The sequence below is a fragment of the Diabrotica undecimpunctata genome, chromosome 5, assembly GCF_040954645.1.
Source record: "Diabrotica undecimpunctata isolate CICGRU chromosome 5, icDiaUnde3, whole genome shotgun sequence".
Classification (NCBI taxonomy): domain Eukaryota; kingdom Metazoa; phylum Arthropoda; class Insecta; order Coleoptera; family Chrysomelidae; genus Diabrotica; species Diabrotica undecimpunctata.
Window position 1 is genome coordinate 19973346 of NC_092807.1, and position 23293 is coordinate 19996638.

General features: G+C 34.8%; 1 protein-coding gene across 2 annotated transcripts in view; it reads right to left on the reverse strand.

The window, feature by feature from the left end:
* LOC140441158 (transferrin-like) overlaps nucleotides 1-23293 on the reverse strand; it is a 91607-nt gene that overhangs the window by 36199 nt on the left and 32115 nt on the right. For both annotated transcript variants that reach the window (XM_072531629.1, XM_072531630.1), the window contains exons 2-3: nucleotides 8300-8390; nucleotides 1022-1146 (exon numbers count right to left, since the gene is read on the reverse strand). In XM_072531629.1, the coding sequence (XP_072387730.1) occupies nucleotides 1022-1146; nucleotides 8300-8390 (216 nt within the window). The remainder of the gene's footprint in view (nucleotides 1-1021; nucleotides 1147-8299; nucleotides 8391-23293) is intronic.

Consider the following 23293-nt stretch of genomic DNA (forward strand, 5'->3'; position numbering starts at 1 on the left):
AATTTTGCCGAGAATATTAATTTTGGGACCCCAAAAAAGATGCAAAAAAGTTTACCACTTTAACTCCTGGGCTTCCACCCAAAACCCCCTAGTAAGGGGGTAAAAACGCAAAAAAAATGCTGATCGATTTATCAAGAATCTGTACGTCGGAGAAAAAAATTGTTTAAATAAAAAATGTAGCTGAGATAATTTTGAACAAAAATGTTTATTAGTACTTTTTACGTAGAATGAACCGTTCTCTCAGAAACAATGTATGAAGCGACCGGCGATTTTGAATGCCAGTTCCGCGCGCGAAATCAATGTGATAAAATTTGTATCAACTCGACGGTAAAAAAATCGATATCTTTTTATCAGTGTGTCCTATCGACAAAAATCAAAATACACTTTAAAGGCGAAGAATGCAGCTTTTCTATGAAATTTTTGTATTTTACGGCAAATGAAGTTAGTTTCTATAAATTTTGCGCGATTTTTGCCATTTTTTACAATTCTCGTGAGATCAATAAACTTTATTACTTTCATTGACCGGTCGTAGTGAAATTTCCATTGTTGGAGACCAGTCTTTAAAACCTATAACATGAAAATTCGATTTTAATTTTTGGCAACAAATATGAGGCATTTGAAAATGACTAAAAACGCATAATTTGAACTTATACATTACAAATGATCCCACGTCACCGGAAATGCCTCCAAGAAGACAGTTTTGGGTATAATTTATAGCAGAAGTTAAGTACTTTTGAAAAACATACTAGTGTGATTACCATAGAGCAGTTTTAAATGTTTTAGATCGTTTTTAAAGTGAAAGTTTAAATTCAGCGTTTTTTAAGCATATTTCAAATGCCCCACACTTGTTGCTAAAACTTAAAACTATAATTTCATGCTATAGGTATTGAAGATTAGGTTCAGTGGCCTGAACATAATCTTCAGTGTGGTTCAGTGGCACTTTCGTCTCTGACGACTGGGGTATAATTGACTATTTTGAACCTAATCTTATAAATAACTAATTTCATAAACATATTCTTACCACCAACAATTTCTCCTATCACAACAACATTATCAGAAGCAAAGCTAGCACCCAAAAGTGCTTCTTCGGCGTCCAAAACAGCAAACTGATGTTCACCTCTATCAATATGTAAAAGGCAGCTAACCCTATAATAAATAAAAAAGTATTTATTAAAAAATTGAATAATACACTTTTAGGCGCAAAAAACCGATCTATTATGTACTTTCCATTTGTTGTGACTTTTAAAACTCGCTAAACTAAGGACTCGCTATATGGGATATATAAGTACAATTGAATGTCCGCCCCGAATAAGTTTGTAATCGTCATTTGTTATACTGGTAGGTATACAATTGGTTGCAGAAAATCACCTCATTTCATGTTTAAAGAGCATTCAAGTCGAGCCGCGGCGAATAAGGTTGTAAAATCATTAGAAATATTAGACATGGCGGATGAAGCATGTGTTAATGTGAGTGTGGCCACAGAAAAACAATTAAATAAGTCCCAAAAAAGAAAAATTAGGCTTAGTGAGTGGAAGGACAATAAAAGAAAAACCCTACGAGACACTGGGAAACAATATGTTTCCAGAAGAAGTACTGTTGTTTCTGAAAAAGTATGATTTACTATGAAAGAAATGTTTAAGTAACTAAATAGCTTTAGATATATAAATCAGGTTAACAAGGCTAATATAGGTCATTTTTTAAATATGTTTAACACTACTGGAGCGTGTCAAACTATACATTTTTAAAACGCTTGCACAAAAATGTGTGTAATAACTATAAAAAAATAAATTTTGATACAAAAATAAGTAAACTGAAATTTTGTTGGCAACTGTGTTTTGCTTCAACGCCTTTTTTTGTTGCAGGCTAGAACTTGTCGCTGTACACACACACAGTGATCAATCCTGCCCCTAGGAACATGTGTATACCATTGTAACGTGGGATCCACATGTCCGAAGATCAAACCGGTCACACTTCGCTATTGAAGTGGTATCTATCTGACCCCCAGGTTTTTCCTCTACCTCTCCTCATCGTGTGAGTTACGTGAGGAGGCTTATGATCTGAAAGTTACTTTGGGTGCCTTGGATAATGGGACACCCTCTGTTTTTATTGACTGTGGTTAAGCCACCTAACTTGGCTTTTCTCCCTATTTACTTTAGTGACTCTATAGACGTTAATCTTACTTGACATCGGGACTGGTGTCCCTAAAAAAAGAAAAAAGTGTGTGTTCCGAACAGAGAGCCACCAGCCTAGGCAGATGACTCTCTGTCCGAAAAAAAGTGTGTGCCCGTCCACTCGCCGGCTGTTCTCCTCGCCGGTTGGGTGTTCGAGTGGGGTCTGGCCACCGAGCCCATGTATGCCGCACATGACCTCGGTGCTTCAGAATTCGCGTCAAATTCTACATACGATCTGCCTGAAGGGCCTAAGCCTATGCGGCTGTTATAAAAGGTCTGACGGGCCTTTTACATTTATGCATTTATTAGTTATGTCATAGGATACAGTATTCGCTTGATGTTCTCGGTTCGATAAGGCTTTAGTTTTGCTTAGACAGTGAGCGGATTTTTTTCTACTTCTTCTTCTTTAAGTGCCATCTCCGCGGCGGAGGTCGGCAATCATCATAGCTATTCGGACTTTTGAGATGGCTGCTCTGAAAAGTTCATTTGATGTACATCCGTACCACTCTCTCAGGTTGCGCAGCCATGACATTCTACGCCTCCCTATGCTTCTCTTTCCTTGGATCTTTCCCTGCATAATCAGTTGGAGCAAGGTGTATTTCTCTCCACGTGTAATATGTCCGAGATATTCTAATTTTCTTGTTTTTATTGAATTTAAAATTTCCATTTCTTTGTTCATCCTTCCCAGAACCTCTTTGTTTGTGACGTGTTCTGTCCATGATATTTTCAGAATTTTTCTGTACACCCACAGCTCAAATGATTCCAGTTTTTTCATTGATGTCGCATTCAAGGTCCAAGATTCCATTCCATAAAATAAAGTCGAAAAAACATAGTACCTCGCCAACCTAACTCTTAGTTCCAGTTTTAAATCCCTGGTACATAGAACTCTTCTCATTTTGTTGAAATTTGCTCTAGCCTTTTCTATTCTTATTTTTATCTCCTGATTTTAATCATTTGTGGAGTTAATCATTGTTCCCAGGTATGCATATTTGTCCACTTGTTCGACGTTGGTTTCGTTTATTAGAAGATTCTCGTTATTTCTTTGAGTTTTCGATATTCTCATAAATTTCGTCTTCTTGACATTCATTGTTAGACCATACTCTTTTCCATACTCTGCTATTCTGGTCACCAGTCTCTGAAGATCTTCAATGTTTTCGGCTAAGATCACAGTGTCGTCCGCATATCTAATGTTGTTAATGGGAACTCCATTTACCTTTATTCCAGCTGTTTCACCCTCAAGAGCTTTTTTCAGGACCTCTTCGGAGTAGGCATTGAAAAGAATTGGCGACAATACGCATCCCGGTCTTACTCCACATCTAATCTCAATTTCTTCTGACAGCTGTTCGTTAATACGTACTTTTGCTCGCTGTTTATAGTATAAATTTGATATGATCCTGAGGTCGTTGTAGTCAATCTTCTTTGATTTCAGGACATTCATTAAATGTTTATGTCGTACTTTATCGAATGCTTTATTATAGTCAATAAAACATGCGTATATATCTTGATTGACGTCCAGGCATCTTTGTATTAGTATATTAAGTGAAAAAAGAGCTTCACATGTTCCTAGGCCTTTGTGAAAACCAAATTGTGTATTATTAACGTCTATGTCCAGTTTGTGATATATTCGGTTATGGATGACTTTAAGTAGTAAGTTTAGCGTATGAGACATTAAGCTAATGGTGCGGTAATCGCTGCATTCTCTTGCGTTTTTCTTTTTAGGGAGACAAATAAAAATAGATGTTAACCACTCTTTGGGTAATACGCCTGAACTATAAATTTGGTTCAAGAGTGTCACTAAAACATCAATGTGCTTCTCATCTAGAATTTTTAGGATTTCTATAGGAAGCATATCAGGTCCAGGGTTTTTCCCGCTCTTCATTGTTTTTAATGCGTGCAATATTTCTTCTTTTGTAATATATGGACCTATTTCTTCTGACGTAAGTTCTATGTGCTCCAGATCTCCTCTTTCATCATCGAACAATTCATCGATATATTCTGCCAATCTTTGTATTTTCTCGTCCGTATGTGTTATAGCAGTACCGTGTCTATCCAGAATTGCACAAGTGGGATTTTGTTTTCTTAGTCCTGCCAGTTCTTTGACTTTCTTGTGTAGGTTAAACAGATCATATTTATTTTGAAGGTCTTCGATCTCTTTGCATTGCTCTGCAAAGTATTTTTCTTTTGCCTGCTTTATCGTCTTTCTAATCCCGTGGTTTATCTCTCTGTATTTATTGTTATCCTTGTTTTTAAATTGTCTCCGTTGTTCCATCATATTGAGTATCTCGTCATTTATCCATTCCTCTTTTCTCCTTGAGGAAGTCTTTAGTATTTCTTTACAGGGTTCCAGTAGACAATCTTTTAGTCGATTCCAGTACTCGTCAATATCATTGGTGTTTGTGTTCAATTTGTTGCAGTTCACATGCAGTTCATGTTGGAGGCATTCTTTTACTTTAGGTTCTTTAAGTTTTCTTGTGTCTATTGTAGGGATTCTTTGATGTCTTTTAATATTTTTAAGGGTGAGTGTAATTTTGGCTATAAGTGGATTGTGATCTGATGCCACGTCTGATCCAGGATATGCTTTCACGGCTTTAACAGCATTACGGTATCTTTCATTGATCATAATGTAGTCTATCTGGTTCCTGACTACTTTCTCCGATGTATCTGCGGGCGATCGCCATGTATACAGTCGTCTGTTTGGTAACATAAAAAATGTGTTTGTAATAATAAAGTTCTGCTCTTGACAGAATTGTAACAGACGGTCTCCTCTCTCGTTTCGATTTCCCAGACCACAGTTTCCTATACACTTTCCGCTTTGACCTTTCCAATTTTTGCATTGAGATCACCTAGGACTATCGTGATTTCTCTTGTTTTCGTTATTCTAAGTGCCTCTTCGATATCTCGATAAAATAATTCTACTTCTTCTTCGTCGGCATTCGCCGTAGGAGCATAAACTTGTATCAAATTCAGTTTGGCATGAGATGTCACTAACTTCAGTACCATTACTCTTTCTGAAATAGGGAAATAGCATTCCACCGCTCTATTAGATTTTTTATTAACTATTACTGCCACGCCGTGTCTGTGTTGGTTATTCTCGCTACCGGAATAATATATTGTGGCTTCGTCTGTTGAAAAACAACCTGAGTTGGGCCACCTAGCTTCACTGATACCCAGTACATCGATATTCAACCTGTTCATTACTTGAATAACATTGTGCATTTTACCAGGCTGAAACATGCTCTGAACATTCCATGTTCCTATTCTAGTGTTGGACAGTCTTATTTTTTCATCTGCGTTCTTTTGATAAGGAATTCGCTGATTAACGACCTGAGAGTCCTTGTCTTCTTCTCCCCTGCCGGATCTTGGCTTTGGAGGGCCATGATCAGTAACGCCGTTATTAGTTTCTAAAACCATGATGATTTTACTAGGGATATCCATGGGGATCTTTAATGTAGTGGTTTCCCCTTGCCTTCTACATCCTTATGCTGTTGACCAGTATATTGGTTCCTCCATCTTCGAGATCGATTTCTCAACCCCAGGACAAAAGGGTGCCCTACCACCTACCAATTCTTCCGCCCAGAGCCGTTGATTAGTAAGTGTGAGATTGCTTATACCGGCAATCGGTCGGTGAAATTTTCACCATATCTGGCTACCCTCACTTAGTTTAGCCTACAGACCAATGCAGTTGTCCGGGGTGTGGCACTTGGAGCCATAAGTGAGAGTTAGGTGTCTTATGAGGACCAGTTACCAAGAACCATCTTCCATCTATGATGCTCGATGTGATCGTTCCGATAAAAGGTGCTACCTCTATAACACAACCCTACACCCCTTTTTCTACTTAACTACTACTAAATCCAACTTAACTATGGGGTGTACATTCCCAAGTGTATACTGCTCTCACACACAACCATCCAAACTCATCCAACCAACCATCTCTTGGCTGGTTGCAGCCCCATTTTTTTGGTTCTCACTGTCTAAACCCACTCTTTTAGCTACTCTGTGGCTATCTCATTTCTTCATTTATTCTTCTTCCCTATATCCAGTTAGTTGTTGTTTCGGCCGTCTGCGCACCGTTTTTGTGTTTACATCGTATTCCGTCAACTCTCTTAGTATTCTGTTGGGTTCCTGAGTCCATTAAAAATGTCGTATGCACCCTAATATATTTCAATTTTTAGACGTTTTAAAAGATATTCAAATTGACACTTATATAAAAACACGAAGTTCTGTGAAACCAAAAAAAGTGCACCGAAAAGTACTTCTAGAGCGCCAAAAATTTGTTGATCACAAAATAGCGGAATTAAAGCAAAATAAAATTAGTAGATTTGATTTTGTCAAATGTATTTCATTTGGATTTCTAGCGAAATAAATGCCTCGTTTTAATTTATATTTGTTTAATTTTGTAATGGTAGAGAATATTTTATTATGTTAGTTTTTACACTTGTATTGCCTTCTTATTATACCTATATTTTAGAATAGGCACAAAAATTATTTCAGTAATTTTTAAAAACAATTCAAAATTTCTAATATAATTTCTAAATCAATCACTAACATTTTTCAAAATACATAACAGTAATGAGCGCGTTAATAACCGACAAAATAACGCAAAAGATGGAAAACATATTAAGTTGTGAGATAAATAGAAATGAAACTAGTGGAGATGGGAAATTTAGCGATAGAAGCTATAAATTTACATTTCATTTATTGTTTCCCACCTTTAGACGTAAGAGTTTGGAAACTACCGCTGTGACAGTGACAGTTTTAGTTGACATCCTCCTCTGATACGTCTAAAGGTGGGAAACAGTGAATAGAATGTAAATTTATAGGTTTCTATGGCTAAATTTCTCATCTCTACTAGTTTCATCTCTTTTATCTTACAACTTCATATGTTTTCCATCGTTTGCGTTATTTTGCCGGTTATTAGCGCGCTTATCACCGTATTTATATAAATATGTAACTACCAATATTTGATATAATTTCTAATATAAAATACAAAAGCCGCAGTACCTATTTTCCTGGTGTAAATTTTCCTAGAACTTAATAGGTAAATACTTATCCGCTTGACCACGGGAGCGAACTAGGTTATGGTTTTCGGAGTGAACTATAAGTAATTAAGAGGGTTTTTTGACCTTGGGAGCGAACTAGTGTGCTCCAGCAAAGAAATTGCTCAATAAAAAACATAATTTCACAATATCAACGTGAAAGGAGGAATTATAAAAAAATGAAAGAATCTGGCGAAGGGCTGAATTTTACTGTTACGATAGATAATGACGCATCATATGACTTAAAACTGTAAAAATATTTATTACTAATATCCTTCTCATTCAAGTGTTATCTAGATTATACACCAGCCGGCAGAAACCCCAGGTAATAGCCAATGGGTCCCCTGCGCTAAAAAAAACCTGTTTACATTCGATGGAATTCCGTTCTAGTGGGGAAGGTCATAGATCCTTCTAGATAACGGATATTTAGTATATATGGGACATTTTATGTAAAGAGAGTTCAGTTTTTGAATAACAGTTAGTTTTTGAACATCGCGTCGAGTTTTTAAAATGTGACGCACGTATTGTAACAAATGTAGATAAACTATATAATTATTAGTGTAAAATAAATGAGTTATATTGTACAAATAATGACTTGAAATAAACTTGTAAGTGTTATAAGTGTAGAACCTTTGATAATAAATAAAAACGATAAATTAGATTAATAATAAAACAACATTACACCCAAGTCGTTTGGTTATAATGCAATGAGTTTTATGCATGGCAGAAATAAACCTTTTTTTTAAGGAATTCGTATCGACCAGACACAACTAAGAATCTAAATCTTCTTCTCCGAACATATGGCTTGGTTATTGAAGAAAAAACTGTACTTTGACTTCCTCGTGACAATAAGTGGAAAAGGATTGAAGACAAAAACAAAATGTAGTCCGTTTAATGGAAACAAGAGTTTTGGTTTTGTTTTTCGAGTTCCAGAAAAAACAAACAAAACAAAAACTTAACTAGCCGTTTGGTGGAAAACCGCCTTAAGACACGATACCAAAGTTCGTCAAATGCGAACAACAAAATAATTTATAGAAGCACTAAAAAATAATGTTTGTGACTGTAAAATGTTTATATTATAATTACACTTACTTTGATTTAACAATATCACATTCGTAGGTTCCATCACGCGCAATATTACCACAGGCAGAGTCTAAGCTGTTGACGTCTGTGCAAAGTTGTTCTGAAAATAAAAAAAAGCTTAATTTTTTATCCAAAATTTTCAAACTAACTGTCTAAGGATTCGTCTAATATTTGGTAAGTATTGAGTCTCAAATTTAACCAAGGCTTTTTTTATTGCATTGAAGAAAACTTACTAATGGTGTAAAATTTCGATGAATTGTATGTGCACCATCAGACCTTTCCAATTTACTATCTACAATATTTATATCACATTTTATTGAACACAATTCAGATGTTTGAATGAGATGAATTTATTGATAACCTTTTAGTTGTAGCTGTTATCTCTCTCCAATGGCGCTACAGCCCAAATCGGGCCTTGGCCTCCTCCAAACTATGCCTCCAACCTTGTCGGTCCCGCGCCGATCTTCTCCAGGTTCTCACGTCTAGCAAATTTTGCGCGTCCACTGCCACTTCATCCTCCCTCTTTTCCGTGGCCTTCCTTTTGGTCTTGCGCCCTGCATTTTACTGTAGCTGTTATACTGTAATGTAAAGGTACATTGGTATCAGGCTATATATGCCTTGGTCTGCAATTGTTTCTTCGTAATCGTCTGATAGTTTTGGCCACTTAAGTTTAGGCATTAACGGTAAAAAATCCTCATCCTGCACCTGCCATTGATCCCTCACCATCTTAAGCTCCAGGATTATTGGCTGATGATCTGAGTCTTCACAACCTACTGAGAAATTTCCTAATCTCTGGACTAAGCCTCTTGATATACATGCCAAATCTATGACAGAGCAACAAGAAGTCCCTATAAAAGTAAATTATCGCCAAGTTTTTCAAATTGATGGTTTGGCCCATTCAGATATTATGGATTATGAAAAAGAGACAAAAAAGATTGTTGGCACATTTTGAAGAAGTTTCGACGGGCGATGAGTATGATGATGAAGAGGAATCGGGAGAAGATCATGTAGAAGAAAACTTGAAGGGAAGCGATACGGAACAGGAAAATGAGGAATTAGATGATGAGACAGATTTTGCCATTGGTCCATATTTTTTGGGCAAAGATTATCTTCCTAATTAGTGAATCTTCTTCTCTTCATTGTATGTGCCCAAACCATCTCAGTCTTTGTGGATTACTAAATTTTAGTACAGTATCTACTATTCTGTAAGTTTCAGCATGCCAGTTAAAATTGATTCAAACCGATAATATTCTTATTAAATATTGTTGTAATCTGCCAAAGTGTTGTAAAAAATAATTGATATGGCAACCCTGTTAGTATGACGTTTCGTTTGAAGCGTTTGGGAGATGGAGCCATCTCTCTACAATACAATTTGATGGCGGCAGTTCAAGATATAATTCTTGTTTAACGAGATTTTTCATATGTTTAGGAAAAAATACTCAACATTTTATTACAAATATTTTCCACTTTTACAGTTTTATATATGTTGTTATTAAAATGTTTTCCGGTTTTTTACCGGTAGCTTTATTATAAGCCGGAACATATTATTTTTTCCTATTGTGAAAAAACTGTACATTCAAAAATTTTCAAAAAATTCATAAGTGTTTCTTAGGGTTATATCTTTATGCTGTAAGAAAATTAACCAAATTGTATGTCTGGTTTTCCCGCTTTATACTTGGAAAAAAGAAGTTTTTTTTGAGTTTTTCGAAAACAAAAACATGAAGTTTGTTCAAAATTTGTCAAAATACTTCTAGTTGTCACATATACCTTCTCAATTTTTTTCAAATTTTTTGAATGTGCAGTTTATCTTTTGGGGGGTGCAGATCAACCTTAAGAAATTTTCGCTATCGTAAAACCTTTTTAGATTTTAATTTAGTAATTAATTTTTTATTTTTTGATATGGCAAGTTGGCAGTACTTGACACTTGTCGAAAAATTGCTGATGTATCGGCAATTTACACTTTTTAATTCGACTGTCGGCTCAATCCTAAAAAACAAGGTCATTTTAAAAGCCTTTAATGAGGAGGGAGAAAATGTTAAAAATATTAGGAAGTGCATTCGAGGTGATGTAGATTCAGCTCTAGTCAAATGGTTCAAGCAGTGTCGCAGTTCTGATATTCCTGTGTCCGGGCCACTTTTAAAGGAGAAAGCTACAGAATTCGGAAAACTGTTTGGTGAAGATTTTATATGCTCTAACAGCTGGCTAGATCGGTTTAAAGCCCGGCACTCAATTTCCTTCGCGAAAATTGTTGGAAAGGCAAAATGTGTGGACGAGAACGTGGCTGGTGATTGGTTACAAAACACATGGCCACAACTAAGCCAACCATTCAATGATGAAGATATCTTCAATGGCGATGAAACTGGTGTCTTTTACAAATTAACGCCAGACAAAACTTTAAATTTGAGACCAAAAATGAGTCGGTGGAAAGCTTTCAAAACAAAGAGTCACGGCCTTTGTTTGTGCAAACATGACAGTTACAGAGAAAAGAATACTTTTGGTTATTGGAAAAAGTTTACATCCCAGATGTTTCAAAAACATAAAAACACTGCTTGTGAACTACACAGCCAACAAAAAAGCGGACATGACTTCTACTATTTTTGAAGAATAATTGAGAAAGTGGGACAAGGAACTCTCTTAAAAAAAAAGAAAAATTCTTCTCTTAGTTGACAACTGTGCAGCCCATCCCAAGGTTAATTTGACCAATATGTGAAACTGCACGAGTGTCTTGCAGCCTATGGACCAAGGAGTCATAAGAAGTTTAAGAACAGCTTTTGAAAAAGATGAGTTTTTGTATGGACAATGGGGAACCCGTGAACATTATCATCCTTGATGCAGTTCAGTTTTTAGACAACGAGTGGAGTGCGGTTACGTCAGTGACAATTTGTAAGTGCTTTCGTCAAGCTAAATTGACTGAAGTTTCTCCCAATGTTCAGGACGAGGATGTTTGATCAGTTGGAACTGATCTTGACTCCTAGATTTCAGTAGACGATCAGGTAGAAACATTTCAATTTTTAAGTGATAAAGAAATTGTCGAACAAGTGCAAAATGTGGAAATGGATGTTGATGAAGATACAGAAGAAGAAGACGGCGTTGATTGGCCTGCAATCCAAGAAGCAATGAGAGCTGCTGAGACCATATCTAGGTTTTATCAGTTCAGGGAGGCACCCACAACTACCAAAGAAGCAGCTCAGATTATTAAGGACACTACAGAAAAACTTTATTTTTCGGAAAGGGTTGTGCAGAAGAAAATAACTGACTTTTTCAGCATTAGAGCACTTTTTCATAAAAAATGTAAGTTATATATAATGTTTTATTTCGTAATTTTTTATCCTAAATGCAGCTGTAATGATAAATAATGCTGTAATAAAATTTTGCCTCGTTAAAACTAAATTTTTTTCTACCTCTTCTACCACACTGATAGAGCGTCATTTTTTTACTGGACCCTTCAATGACGCTATAACCAAGTTCCACTGTATAATACGTATACAAACATACTCTAACCACTTCCAGAGTGAGATTTATTAATAATTTTTATTTCACGACAAAAACCTTATTACGCTGGACTACTAGCGATGATCAGTAGGATCCAATGACGAGAATTACCATTTCAGAGAAACATGAGTTTTAACCCGGTATCTGGTTTTGATGCTCTCAGGCAACATCGTCGTTATAAGCTCTTAAATCAATTTCTACTTTATATAGCTGTTATGTGACAATGATAATTGTAAGCAACAAGTCGTGTTAGTTATATAAAACTGGTGGCGACATCTAACATTCAATAGAGATATTTGAAAAAAATAATTTTACTAGAGAGGATACCAGTAGAGACCTACGTGTAAGTGGGTGTGTCATAATTTTTATTATCAACCGTTTGTTAGGAGTACTATGAGGTTGAATTTTTATTTGGTATATAAACAAAGGTTGTTTTAGTGTAATTCTCTGCTATTTTTTGCTGTATACGGTAAGTAATGATATTATTTTGTTGAACAAACATCATGTGGCCCTGAAGCAACATTGTCAGTTTAGTAATTGACTTTTTTTTCAGTATAAGATTTCAATATGGAAAATTTAAATGAAATATCAACTACCTCCTTTTATGGAAAAAAGACCAAAATGTCGTGTATTGTTCCTGTTAACCCTGATCTCTCTGATTTGTCTGATATGGAGGAGTATGATGAAGAAACTGAAAACATCAATATAAATGAAATTGCCGCAGAATCAGATGAAAATGATGCACCTCATAATCATCAACTGCTAACTGAAGAGGAGGCTAATCAAACAAATGAAGAAGGCGATCATGAAGAACCACCAAGAAAACGTAAAAAATAGTGGAGTCAGTAAATTATAACTGGTCTGAAAGTGACATAGAAACCATTCCGTTCGAAAATCCAACTATAGGCAATAATGCAGTAGAGGTAGCCTTGCCTCTTGAGTATTTTACGAGGTTTTTTTCACTAAATCTAATAGAGAATATTGTATACCAGACGAATTTATACAGTACTCAAAAAACTGGGTTAAGTGCCAACACAAATACTTCCGAAATAACAGACTTTTTCTCCATTTTGATTTTTATGGGGGTAATACAGCTGCCAGCAATAGAAGATTATTGGTCTACTTCTTCAAGAATTCCTCTTGTTGCTGATGTTATGTCCCTAAAAAGATTTCAAAAACTGAGAACACTGGTCCATGTCAATGATAACTTAGAAGCAACTTCAGAAACGAAAGACCGCTATTTCAAAATTCGTCCCCTCTTAGATCATATTTCTACAAATTGTTATAAGTATCAGTTCGAAAACCAATATTCCATAGATGAGGCTATGGTTGCATACAAAGGTACATACAGTGGCAATTTACGACAATACATACAAAATAAGCCTCATAAATGGGGTTACAAGTTCTTTGTAAGGGCAGGTGTTTCAGGATATATTGCCGATTTCATTCCTTACCAAGGAGCTTCGACATTTTCACAACTACAGGGAACTATCAATCAGATTTCTGAAGAAGAACAATCCTTGGGTGTCGGTGCATCTTCAGTGATTGCACTATGTAAAACATTGGATGACCCCCAGAATTCAATGATTTTTTGTGACAATTGGTTTTCCAGTTTGAGACTATTTGATTACTTGAAGGAAAAGTATAATATCCTTAGCTTGGGCACTATTCGCTCAAATAGAATAGCAGGTTGCACCTTGGATACTGATAAGGTTTTGCTAAAACGTGGCAGGGGTTCCTATGTTTATAAATCCCATGAACAAAAGAATATTATAGTTGTCAAATGGGCAGATAACAAATGTGTACTTCTTGCTAGCACTGGTTGTGGGATTGAGCCAGTCAATCATGTACAAAGGTATTCTAAAGAACATAAAAGAAAAATAAACGTGCCATGCCCAAATCTAATCACTCAATACAATAAACACATGGGTGGAGTGGATAAAGCTAACTCTTTATTGGGTCTTTACAGAAGTCCAAGTCGTAGTAAAAGATGGTACTTTCCAATAGTTACCTGGCTCTTAGATGTCTGTATTATAAATGCTTGGATATTATATCAAAATGACAGTAAAGCCAATAATATAAATTTTATGCCTCTCAAGAAGTTTAGAATGGAACTAGCTAGGTCTTTGTCCAACACTGGAAAGAACAAAGTAAAGCGAGGCCGTCCATCAAGTATAGAAAATACAGTTAACATTACAATACAGTAACATTATTCGCCACCCTCTTGTTGTAAGACCTGATGATGCTACCAGAACAGATGCGTTAGGTCACTGGCCACTTTATACCGCTAAAGGAAGATGTAGATTTTGTAAAACTGGCTATACAACTGTGCAGTGTGAAAAATGTAACATGCGGCTTTGTTTTACACCGAACAAAAATTGCTTTTTATCATTCCACCGTTAGAATTAGGCCTATATTTATAATTTTTTAGTCTTAGGTACTTTTAATTTTTTTATTAAATCAATAAAATGCCCTTTAGTTAAACAGTTTTTTATTTATGATTAACAAAATTTTGAGATCTTCATTAGTGAAGTTATCAGTATCAAATAGTGTTTCTTGACTGGCAATGTTGCTTGTAGGCAACGGATTCAAAAACCACTTTCCCCTATCTCCTTCCGGTTTTTTTGTACCACAGTGTGTTTTTGAGAGTTGTATAAGATTATATACACAATAAAATAATTTTGCGACATCTATTTTTGGTGTTGCCAGATACCGGGTTAAGACAGTCTGTATAAACACATTATTGATAAGCTCGTTCACTAAAAATCGATTAAAAGAAACTAACGAAGTACCTGAGCTTATCTATTACTGTAAATATTTATCATTATTCAAATTCGCGACCCGGCATTGGATATCTGGCTTCATCACATAGTTTATCTGTCCTTGAGAAAATGAATTCGTTGCGTGAGGCTATAATATTTATATACCATATGTTTTTTCTAATGGTCCTCCCAATACACAAAAAATGTGGAAAAAATAATTACATTTAACTACAAAAATAACTTCTTACGAAACACATCACGAAATTATTCTAAATTCTATACTATTCCTAATACTTAATCCTGCAAAATACATTATATTGAGCTAATTTCTGTAAGATTATTCCAGTAAACTTTTGACTAACATAGGAGTAATATTCAAGTTAATTATCCAATCGGTAAAGTAATGGTGTTCTTTAATTACACTTTTTCGTAATAGGTGACTCAACTATGTAGTATTCGTATGACAATAACGTCTGATAAGGCTACGTTTTGTTCTCTTTTGCTTTATGTCGCAATAACAATTTCCGTGAGATTTGAAATATTCGAAGTGCTTTGAAATCTATATTTGTCAGCAATATTTTTACGCTATTTATAAGTATATTTCATATATGCGTCATATATATTTCATATAAGTATATTTTATTCATAAGTGATGGATTTTTATTCATAAGTGATGGATTCGAATGAAAAAACACTTCCACAAAATTTATTACTTTAATTAATTTATTTTCACTACAGCTGTTTCGGCAGTCTTTAACTGAATAAGTTGCGGAGGGAAGAGTTGTTTGTTCCGAAGTTGGTCATTCAGAATTATATCTGTATTGTTCAATTTAATTTATCAATTTTCCATATATTCTAATATAATAAAGATAGCTTAAGGCTTTTATTTTGAATATGGAGGACTTGAAATTGATCATTGAAAGAATTATTATGATTTAGAAGGTGAAATGCGTACTCAGGTGTCTCGTTGCATACGAGCCCTAACAACTATAAAATATGTTGGAACAAGCAGTTATTTTGCGAATAAAATACCAATTTACCAAAATTATTTTATTTAAATTATTTTTATTGTAAATATGAAATTAACAACATTTTTTATGATAAATGAAATTATTTTTACAGTTTAATTATACAGTGTGGCGCACCGAAAACGAAACAGAGGCATTTACTGGCAGATGATTCCTTTTTTGAAACAACGCTCGGACCCGTCGATTTTGTTTTCGAGGGGGACACAAAATTGACATAAAATCACTTTAACATTTGCAGCCCCTTAAGCGGGGGTGGCATCATCCCTAAAATCTTAAATGAAAAGGGGGGTCGAATGATCCATTATTTGAAAGGTCTTTCAACTCCCTTTATAATGATGTAAAATTCATGTATTCAATTCAGTAGTTTTGGAGATTTATTGATTTAAAGTTTAAAGTAGACTTTAATAGGTACATCAAATTAGTTTGTACTTCTTTCAGAAGAAATTTGAGTAAAAGCATTTTCTTGATAAGTAAATGCTTTTATTTACTACGCCTATGGTTTATTAATAATAAAAATAGCAATTGAAGTGTCCTTTGTGACAAAAAATGTTGTTTCTTGAAGAAAGATAAGTAGAGAATGCCACGTACTTATTTTAAATAGGAAATAGTACATTAGTTTGCGATTGATTTGACCACTCTTTGTTGTTAAAATATCATTTATTGCTTTATACATAAATTAACCATGGTATATTCCACGGCAGAAAGGGTTGAAATTATTGAAATATTTTTCGGAAAATAATTAGTGCGCTAATAGAACAGCACAAATTTTTAATGAGCGACATGAGAACAATAATGTGCACCGAAAATATGTTCTAGAACTTGTAGCTAAATTTCGGGAAACTGGATCAGTCGCCAATAAAAAACGTAATATTGAAAATCCTATAAGGAACGAAGCAACAGAAGTGGGGGTTTTAGGATAAGTTATTGTAGATCCTACATTGAGTACCCGCAAATTGCAAACTTCGTGTGGTGTTAGTCGACGTACTATCCAACGGATTCTAAAGGCCCATAATTTTCATCCGTATAAAATTCACCTTGTACAAGAACTTAATGAAGACGATTTTGATAAGCGATTAAAATTTTGTGAAGTTATGAGTGAACGAATTACAAACGATGAACAATTTTTATTTAACATTTGCTTTTCCGACGAATGTTCCTTTTTTTTAAATGGCGAAGTAAATCGTCATAATTGTCGATATCGGTCGGACTCTAATCCCAGAATTTACCATGAGGTACACACACAGCAGCCACAAAAATTAAATGTTTGGGCTGGCATTTTGGGCGATCATTTGGTTGGTCCTTTTTTCTTACCTGGAAATTGGACTGGTAAAATGTATTTGGAATTACTGCAAAATGCCATAGATCCTGCGCTAACAGATATAATTGAAAATCAGAATGATGGTCGATACGTTGAGAATATGTTGATGTTCCAACAGGATGGTGCCCCACCACATTACGCATTAAGAGTTCGGCATTATTTAGATCAGACCTTTCCAGGTCAATGGATTGGTAGAAGAGGTGCCGTTGAATGGCCCCCAAGATCGCAAGATTTATCACCTTTGGATTTCTTTTTGTGGGGTTACTTAAAAAGCAAAATCTATGCTACTCAGCCAACATCCTTAGAAGATTTACGACAAAGAATTGTGAATGAGTGCCATCAAATTACTCCTCAAATATTGCAAAATGTCCGGCAACGTTTTCAGCAAAATCTTTATTATTGCATGGAAAGTAATGGTGGTAATTTTCAACATTTACTCGGCTGACAGGTCAGTTCATTCTTTATTTTTTAACAACTTTGCTGCTATGTATTGATCTCCTCTTACGATGATGTATTTAAACTTTAAATCAATAAATCTCCAAAACTACTGAATTGAAGTACATGAATTTTACATCATTGTAAAGGGAGTTGAAAGACCTTTTAAATGATGGATCATTCGACCCCCCCTTTCCATTTAAGATTTTAGGGATGGTGCCACCCCCGCTTAGGGGGCTGCAAATGTTAATGTGATTTTATGCCAATTTTGTTTCCCCCTCGATAAAAAAATCGACGGGTCCAAGCGTTTTTTTTTAAAGGAATCATCTGCCAGTAAATCCATCTGTTTCGTTTTCGGTGCGCCACCCTGTATATTTTATGTTTATTACTATTGAATTAATTGTTTGATAATCAAAAATGCTGACAACTAAATTATGGAACAAGGAGTTTATAAAAAATTAAAATAAAAATTAATAAGGCGTAACGTCGCCCTTAGCTTGAATAACAGCCTGAACTCTATAAGGTATACCTTCACATAATTCAGGGGTGAAACTATCACATATTTCTTGCAATTTAGCACGTAGTTACGGCAAAGTACGCTGAGGGTTATTTCTTAGGTGTTGTTTCATTTTGTGCCAAAGTGTTTCTATTGTATTAAAATCCGGGCTGCTAAAAGGATGTGACAAAACTTTAATGTCATGTTCTCCTATCCGTTTTTTGGTAGATTTAGCCGTATGACATAAGGCTTCATCCTGTTGAAAGATAAAATCCCCGGATGGATATAACTTTGCCGCACTTTCAATATTATTCTTAAATTATATTAAACACAGTAGTTGTTGCTACAGTCAAGTCACTGGAAATTTCACGCATTATTTTCCCTTGATTGTACTGATGAATTTTTCGAACTTTATATCAGTATCAGTACGTTTTCCACGTGCGATGATTATATTTTCCTCGCAATAAAACTGACGGTTGTTAATGATACATACTCAAATGACGCATGACAATTATTGTTGACAACCCACTACCTACTCGTATGTTTGATTTCAAAGCCTTCTTTCCGTCAGGCTGATACAATTTGGGAAACGTAAAGAAAAGCAAAAAAAATTGTTAAACTGTTTGTTCGGTTGTCTTCTGAGATTAGTTCTCGATGTTTCGCCAACACTAGGGGTTGGCATCTGGGGATGTTACTGCTTCGCTTGTAAGCTGAAACTGACGCAGCGTTGTACTATCTAATCTATCTAATTAGCCTTCTTCGGTCCATCTTTGGATATCCCTCCCCAATCCTTTTCCATTCTTCTCGGTCTGTCGCTACAGTCATCCACCTAGAGCCCACGTGCTTCTTGATATCATCTGCCCATCTCATTTGGGGCCTTCCTCTGCTTCGTTTATATTTGCACGGTCTCCAACTTATAAGAATTTTATTCCATCGTTCTTCTTGTTGTCTTATATTGTGTCCGGCAAATCTCCATTTCAATTTTGCAACTTCTTGTCTAACATCCCTCACTTTTGTTTTCTCTCTTATCCACTTGTTTCTCTTTTTATCAATTAGTCTTATGTGAAACATTTGTCTTTCCATTGCTTTTTGGGTTTTTATGATTTTGTCCATGTTTGCTTTTGTAAATGTCCACGTTTGGAAACCATAAGTGAAAAAAAGGAGTACGCATTGATTGTATACTTTGGTCTTAAGATGCTGTGAAAGAATGCCGCCCATGCCAGTCTAACTCGTCTTTTTTATCTCTGCTGTTTGGTTTTCTTTGTTAAGTTTTATAGTTTGACCCACATATATATATATATATATATATATATATATATATATATATATATATATATATATATATATATATATATATATATAATCCTGAACTTGTTCTATTTCATTTTGTCCAATCCTCACTGTGATGTCTTCATCTGTATTTGTTATGATTTTGGTCTTGCTGTAATTCATATTAAGGCCTATCTTTCCAGCTTCTATGTCCAGTTTTTTCAACATTTCATATAATTCTTCTTTTTTATCGGTTATCAATGCGATGTTATCAGCGTACCTTAGATGGTTCAAGCGTTGTCCACAAATTTTTATAACTTTTTCTTCCCATTCTAATCTTTTAAAAATATCTTCAAGAGCCTGATTGAAAAGTTTCGGTGATATTGTGTCACCCTGTCTCACGCCTCTATTTATTTGTATTAATTTTGTTCCTTCGCATTGTAATACGGAGGCCATATTTATATTTTCTACTCGCCTCCGAGGCGAGTCTCTATGAAGTCTATTAGTGCTGAAGAGAATATTTTTATTTGTGATGGAAAAGTCCTCTTTTGTTAATGATGATTTTGTTAATGAATAACAAAAGATCTCTTTTGATTATTTACTTTGCCAGTGGATGTATTTGAGGCCTAAAATCTGTAGAAAACACTAGATATACATATACTTAGTTAAATTTATTTTTTCTTATTTTTTATATCAAAATGTATTTTACATGGGAAGGCTACATTATTTTATTAATTATTTTGGTTTAGATTTTTATTATTAAACAAGATTATTCAGTAAAATGTCGTTATTTATTTATGGCAATGACTGGGTGGCAACAATTGGTATTTTTTAAAATTTTGTGGCAATTATTGGTTTTCTGTCTTTATATGGTTTTTAGCTTTACCTTTTTAATAGTGGCAAAGACTGATCATTTACCTTAAATGTGATATTTTGCCTAATATCATGCAAAATTAAATTTTTTGTGCATTTCTAGAAAAGTTATTAATAATTATCAAAAAATCGAGTTTTGAAGCAATTTTTGTAATAAATAAGCAACAAATTAACAAAAATAGCTTTACAAACTCTTTTTAAAGGATTCTATATGCTTTATCAGTAAAATTGTGTCTTTTTTTCATATAATTTGCTCGTCTTCACATTTAGTATTTAAAATCATAGCGACCTTAGATTGTTTATACATTGTTTATAAGTAAAAAATGACGTTTAATCTTTTGCATGTTTTGTTTATCACATATTGTTGTCACCAAATTGATCAAAAGCAGTTATTAGATACCTGTATCAAAGAGTGTTAAGAAAAAGTTTTTTATTTGTTAAATTCTGTGGTCTACATAGTGAGTTCGACCTCTAGGTTATTTAATGAAACTCTGGCTTAAATATAAACGTTTATCGTATAAGATGCTTAATAAACCTTGTACAGTATTCCTGTACACTGCGATTACACCTTATTACGCACGCCATGAATTAAATCATATCGAGGATATTTCTGTGTATTTGTGGTTCATGATAAAGTACATTAACGTGGTAATAACGATGAAGTGCGCTGTATGAAGCGTTTAAAAAATGACCTAAATTATTTTGCGGTTAACCTATTAGAATATAATATGTAGATAACAGCAAGGAAGTGAGAAAATATTAGTCACTTTGGTCAGATTTCTCATATATCATTTGGCAGATTGACATGTTTATAAATGTATTAACTGTGGGAAACCCTGCAACTTACTAACGTTATTTAGATTTTGATTATTCTAATTAAGAAATTTAATTACATTTATTTTTCATAAATAAAGGCAGGAAATAACTCATCGAAGTTAATTACTGTTATAAAGAGGCAAGGATATTCCGTATCCACTTATTTATTCAAGATTATTCTGCATCAAAAAATTCTTATTTTAAATCAAAAATGGGTTGCTAAACTTCTACGTAATTCTATGTAATGGGCGGCTGAAACAAACACTCAAGACCACGTCTAGCCAACGTAGTGTTTAAAGGCTAAATACCCCTCACGAAAATGTCAGTTGAAAATACGCAAATACCCCAGGCAAGTAGGAAATTATTTCCAGAATCTTGCACTGATAAATTATCACGCTGTCCAATGGATTCTGGGGAGACAAAAAGTTGACAAAGACAGGAAAAAGTTAGACCCGAATAAGACGACACTTTATATAGGAACATAGTACACGTTCCCTACTATCCGATGAAAGACTTACTGAACTTTAGTGCGAACTAGAAAACATAAAGTGAAACATAGTCGGTCTCAACGAAGTCAGAAGACGTGGCGAACACTTAATTAAACTAAAATCAGGACATAGTTTTTACCACGTAGGTCTTCTTCTTCTTCTTCGTGCGACTAGGATTACTCCTGTTTGTCTGCCTCTTATTCTCTTTCAGTCGTTGTTGATTGTACATTGTATTTCCACCTTTTTGGCGGCCTTCCAACGGGTCTTCTGCTATACGGCTTGTTGTTTTTACAGATGTTCGCTAATCTATCTGGTCCCATTCGGTTTACATGTTTGTTCCAGTTTTTTTTCTTGCTTTTATCCACCTGTTAATATTTTGAATTTTGAATTGTTCGCGTATGCTTCTATTGGTTTGTCTGCCTCTTAATAATATGCCCGCTATTCATCTTAATACTTTCATTTCGATATTGTTTATTTGTTGTTTCATCTTTCTTGTATCGGTCCTTGTCTCCGCTGCATATGTTAGGATTGGTCTTACTGTTGTCTTTCATTTTGCTTTCCGTAGTCAGATATTTGTTTCTCCTTATGGTTCGTCGGAGGCAACCACTTACTCTTGCCGCTTTTGATGCTTGCCTTTTCTTATATCCCTGTCACTAGTGATCTCTACTACTAGGTAATTGAATTTCATTACTTGTTCTACAATTTTGCCGTCTATTTCTAGTTTGCATCTACGCTGCTCTTTACTGATCACTATACGTTTAGTTTTTTCTACTGATATTCTCATATAATGTTTGTTTGCTGTGATATTGAAGGTGTGGAGCTGCCTTTGTAGGTCATCTTCGTTATCAGCAATTAGTACTGCATCATCGGCATAGCATAGTATCGTGATTTTATGCGCTCCCATGTGGTATCCGTGTCGTTTTCTTACTTCGTGAATTATGTGATTCATCACCATATTGAATAACAAGGTGCTGAGCGAGTCTCCTTGGCGTATTCCTTCTTTTAGTTCTATGCATTCTGTTTCTCCTGTTGGCATTATAACTCTGGCCTTGTTGTTCTTGTTAATTTCATTAATTGTCCTTATTATCTGATGGTCTATTTGTTCAGCTTGTAATAAATTTAAGATGTCATTTCGCTTCACCCTGTCAAAAGCACTTTTTAAATCTACAAAGCACATGTATGCTGGTTTTCAATATTCAATAGACTTCTCTATTATTTGTCTGATAATAAAAATTGCGTCTATTGTGCTGCGGTTCTTCCGGAAGCCTTGTTGTTCATCTGCCATGTTCGCTTTTTCCTCGATTTTATCTTTTATGACTGTCGTTAACAATTTTAATGTACTATTCATCAGACTAATGCCTCTATAATTTTCAGGATTTCTCGAGTCTCCCTTTTTAATTATCGGTAGCAGGAGACTGGTACTACTCTGGTATTTATTATATCGACGAATAATTTTTAGGAACCATTTGCGTAGTGTTGTTTTAGCAGTTCATTGTTTATCTTATCAGAACCAGATGCTTTTCTGTTTTTTAATTTTTTTATTCGTTCTTGTAGCTCTTCTCCTGATATTTGCACTCTATCGTGAGTTTCGTTAATGATTCTTTCTCTGTTCTCTTCTCCTTCTCGATAAAATTTCGTGAAATGCTCAGTACATTGTTCCTCCGTAATGTTATTTAATTTAATAATTACTTGGGAGGAACCGGGTTTATTATACACAAGCGTCTCCAAATAAGTATAGTATCACTAAAGAAATTTTCCACGAGAGTGATTTGTCTTACTCTCAAATTGAATACAAGATATAAGATGAAAATAATACAGGTTTATGCACCAAGAACAGACTATGATGAAGAAGAAGTGGATCTATTCTATGATAATATCGAAGCTGCGCTTAAAGACCATCAAGAACATTTTACTTTTATATGTGGTGATTTTAACGCCAAAACAGGAATGAAATCCAGCCCTACAGAAACACCACTGGGAAACTTTGGCTTGGCTGGTAGAAATGAACGTGGCGAAATACTGTTAA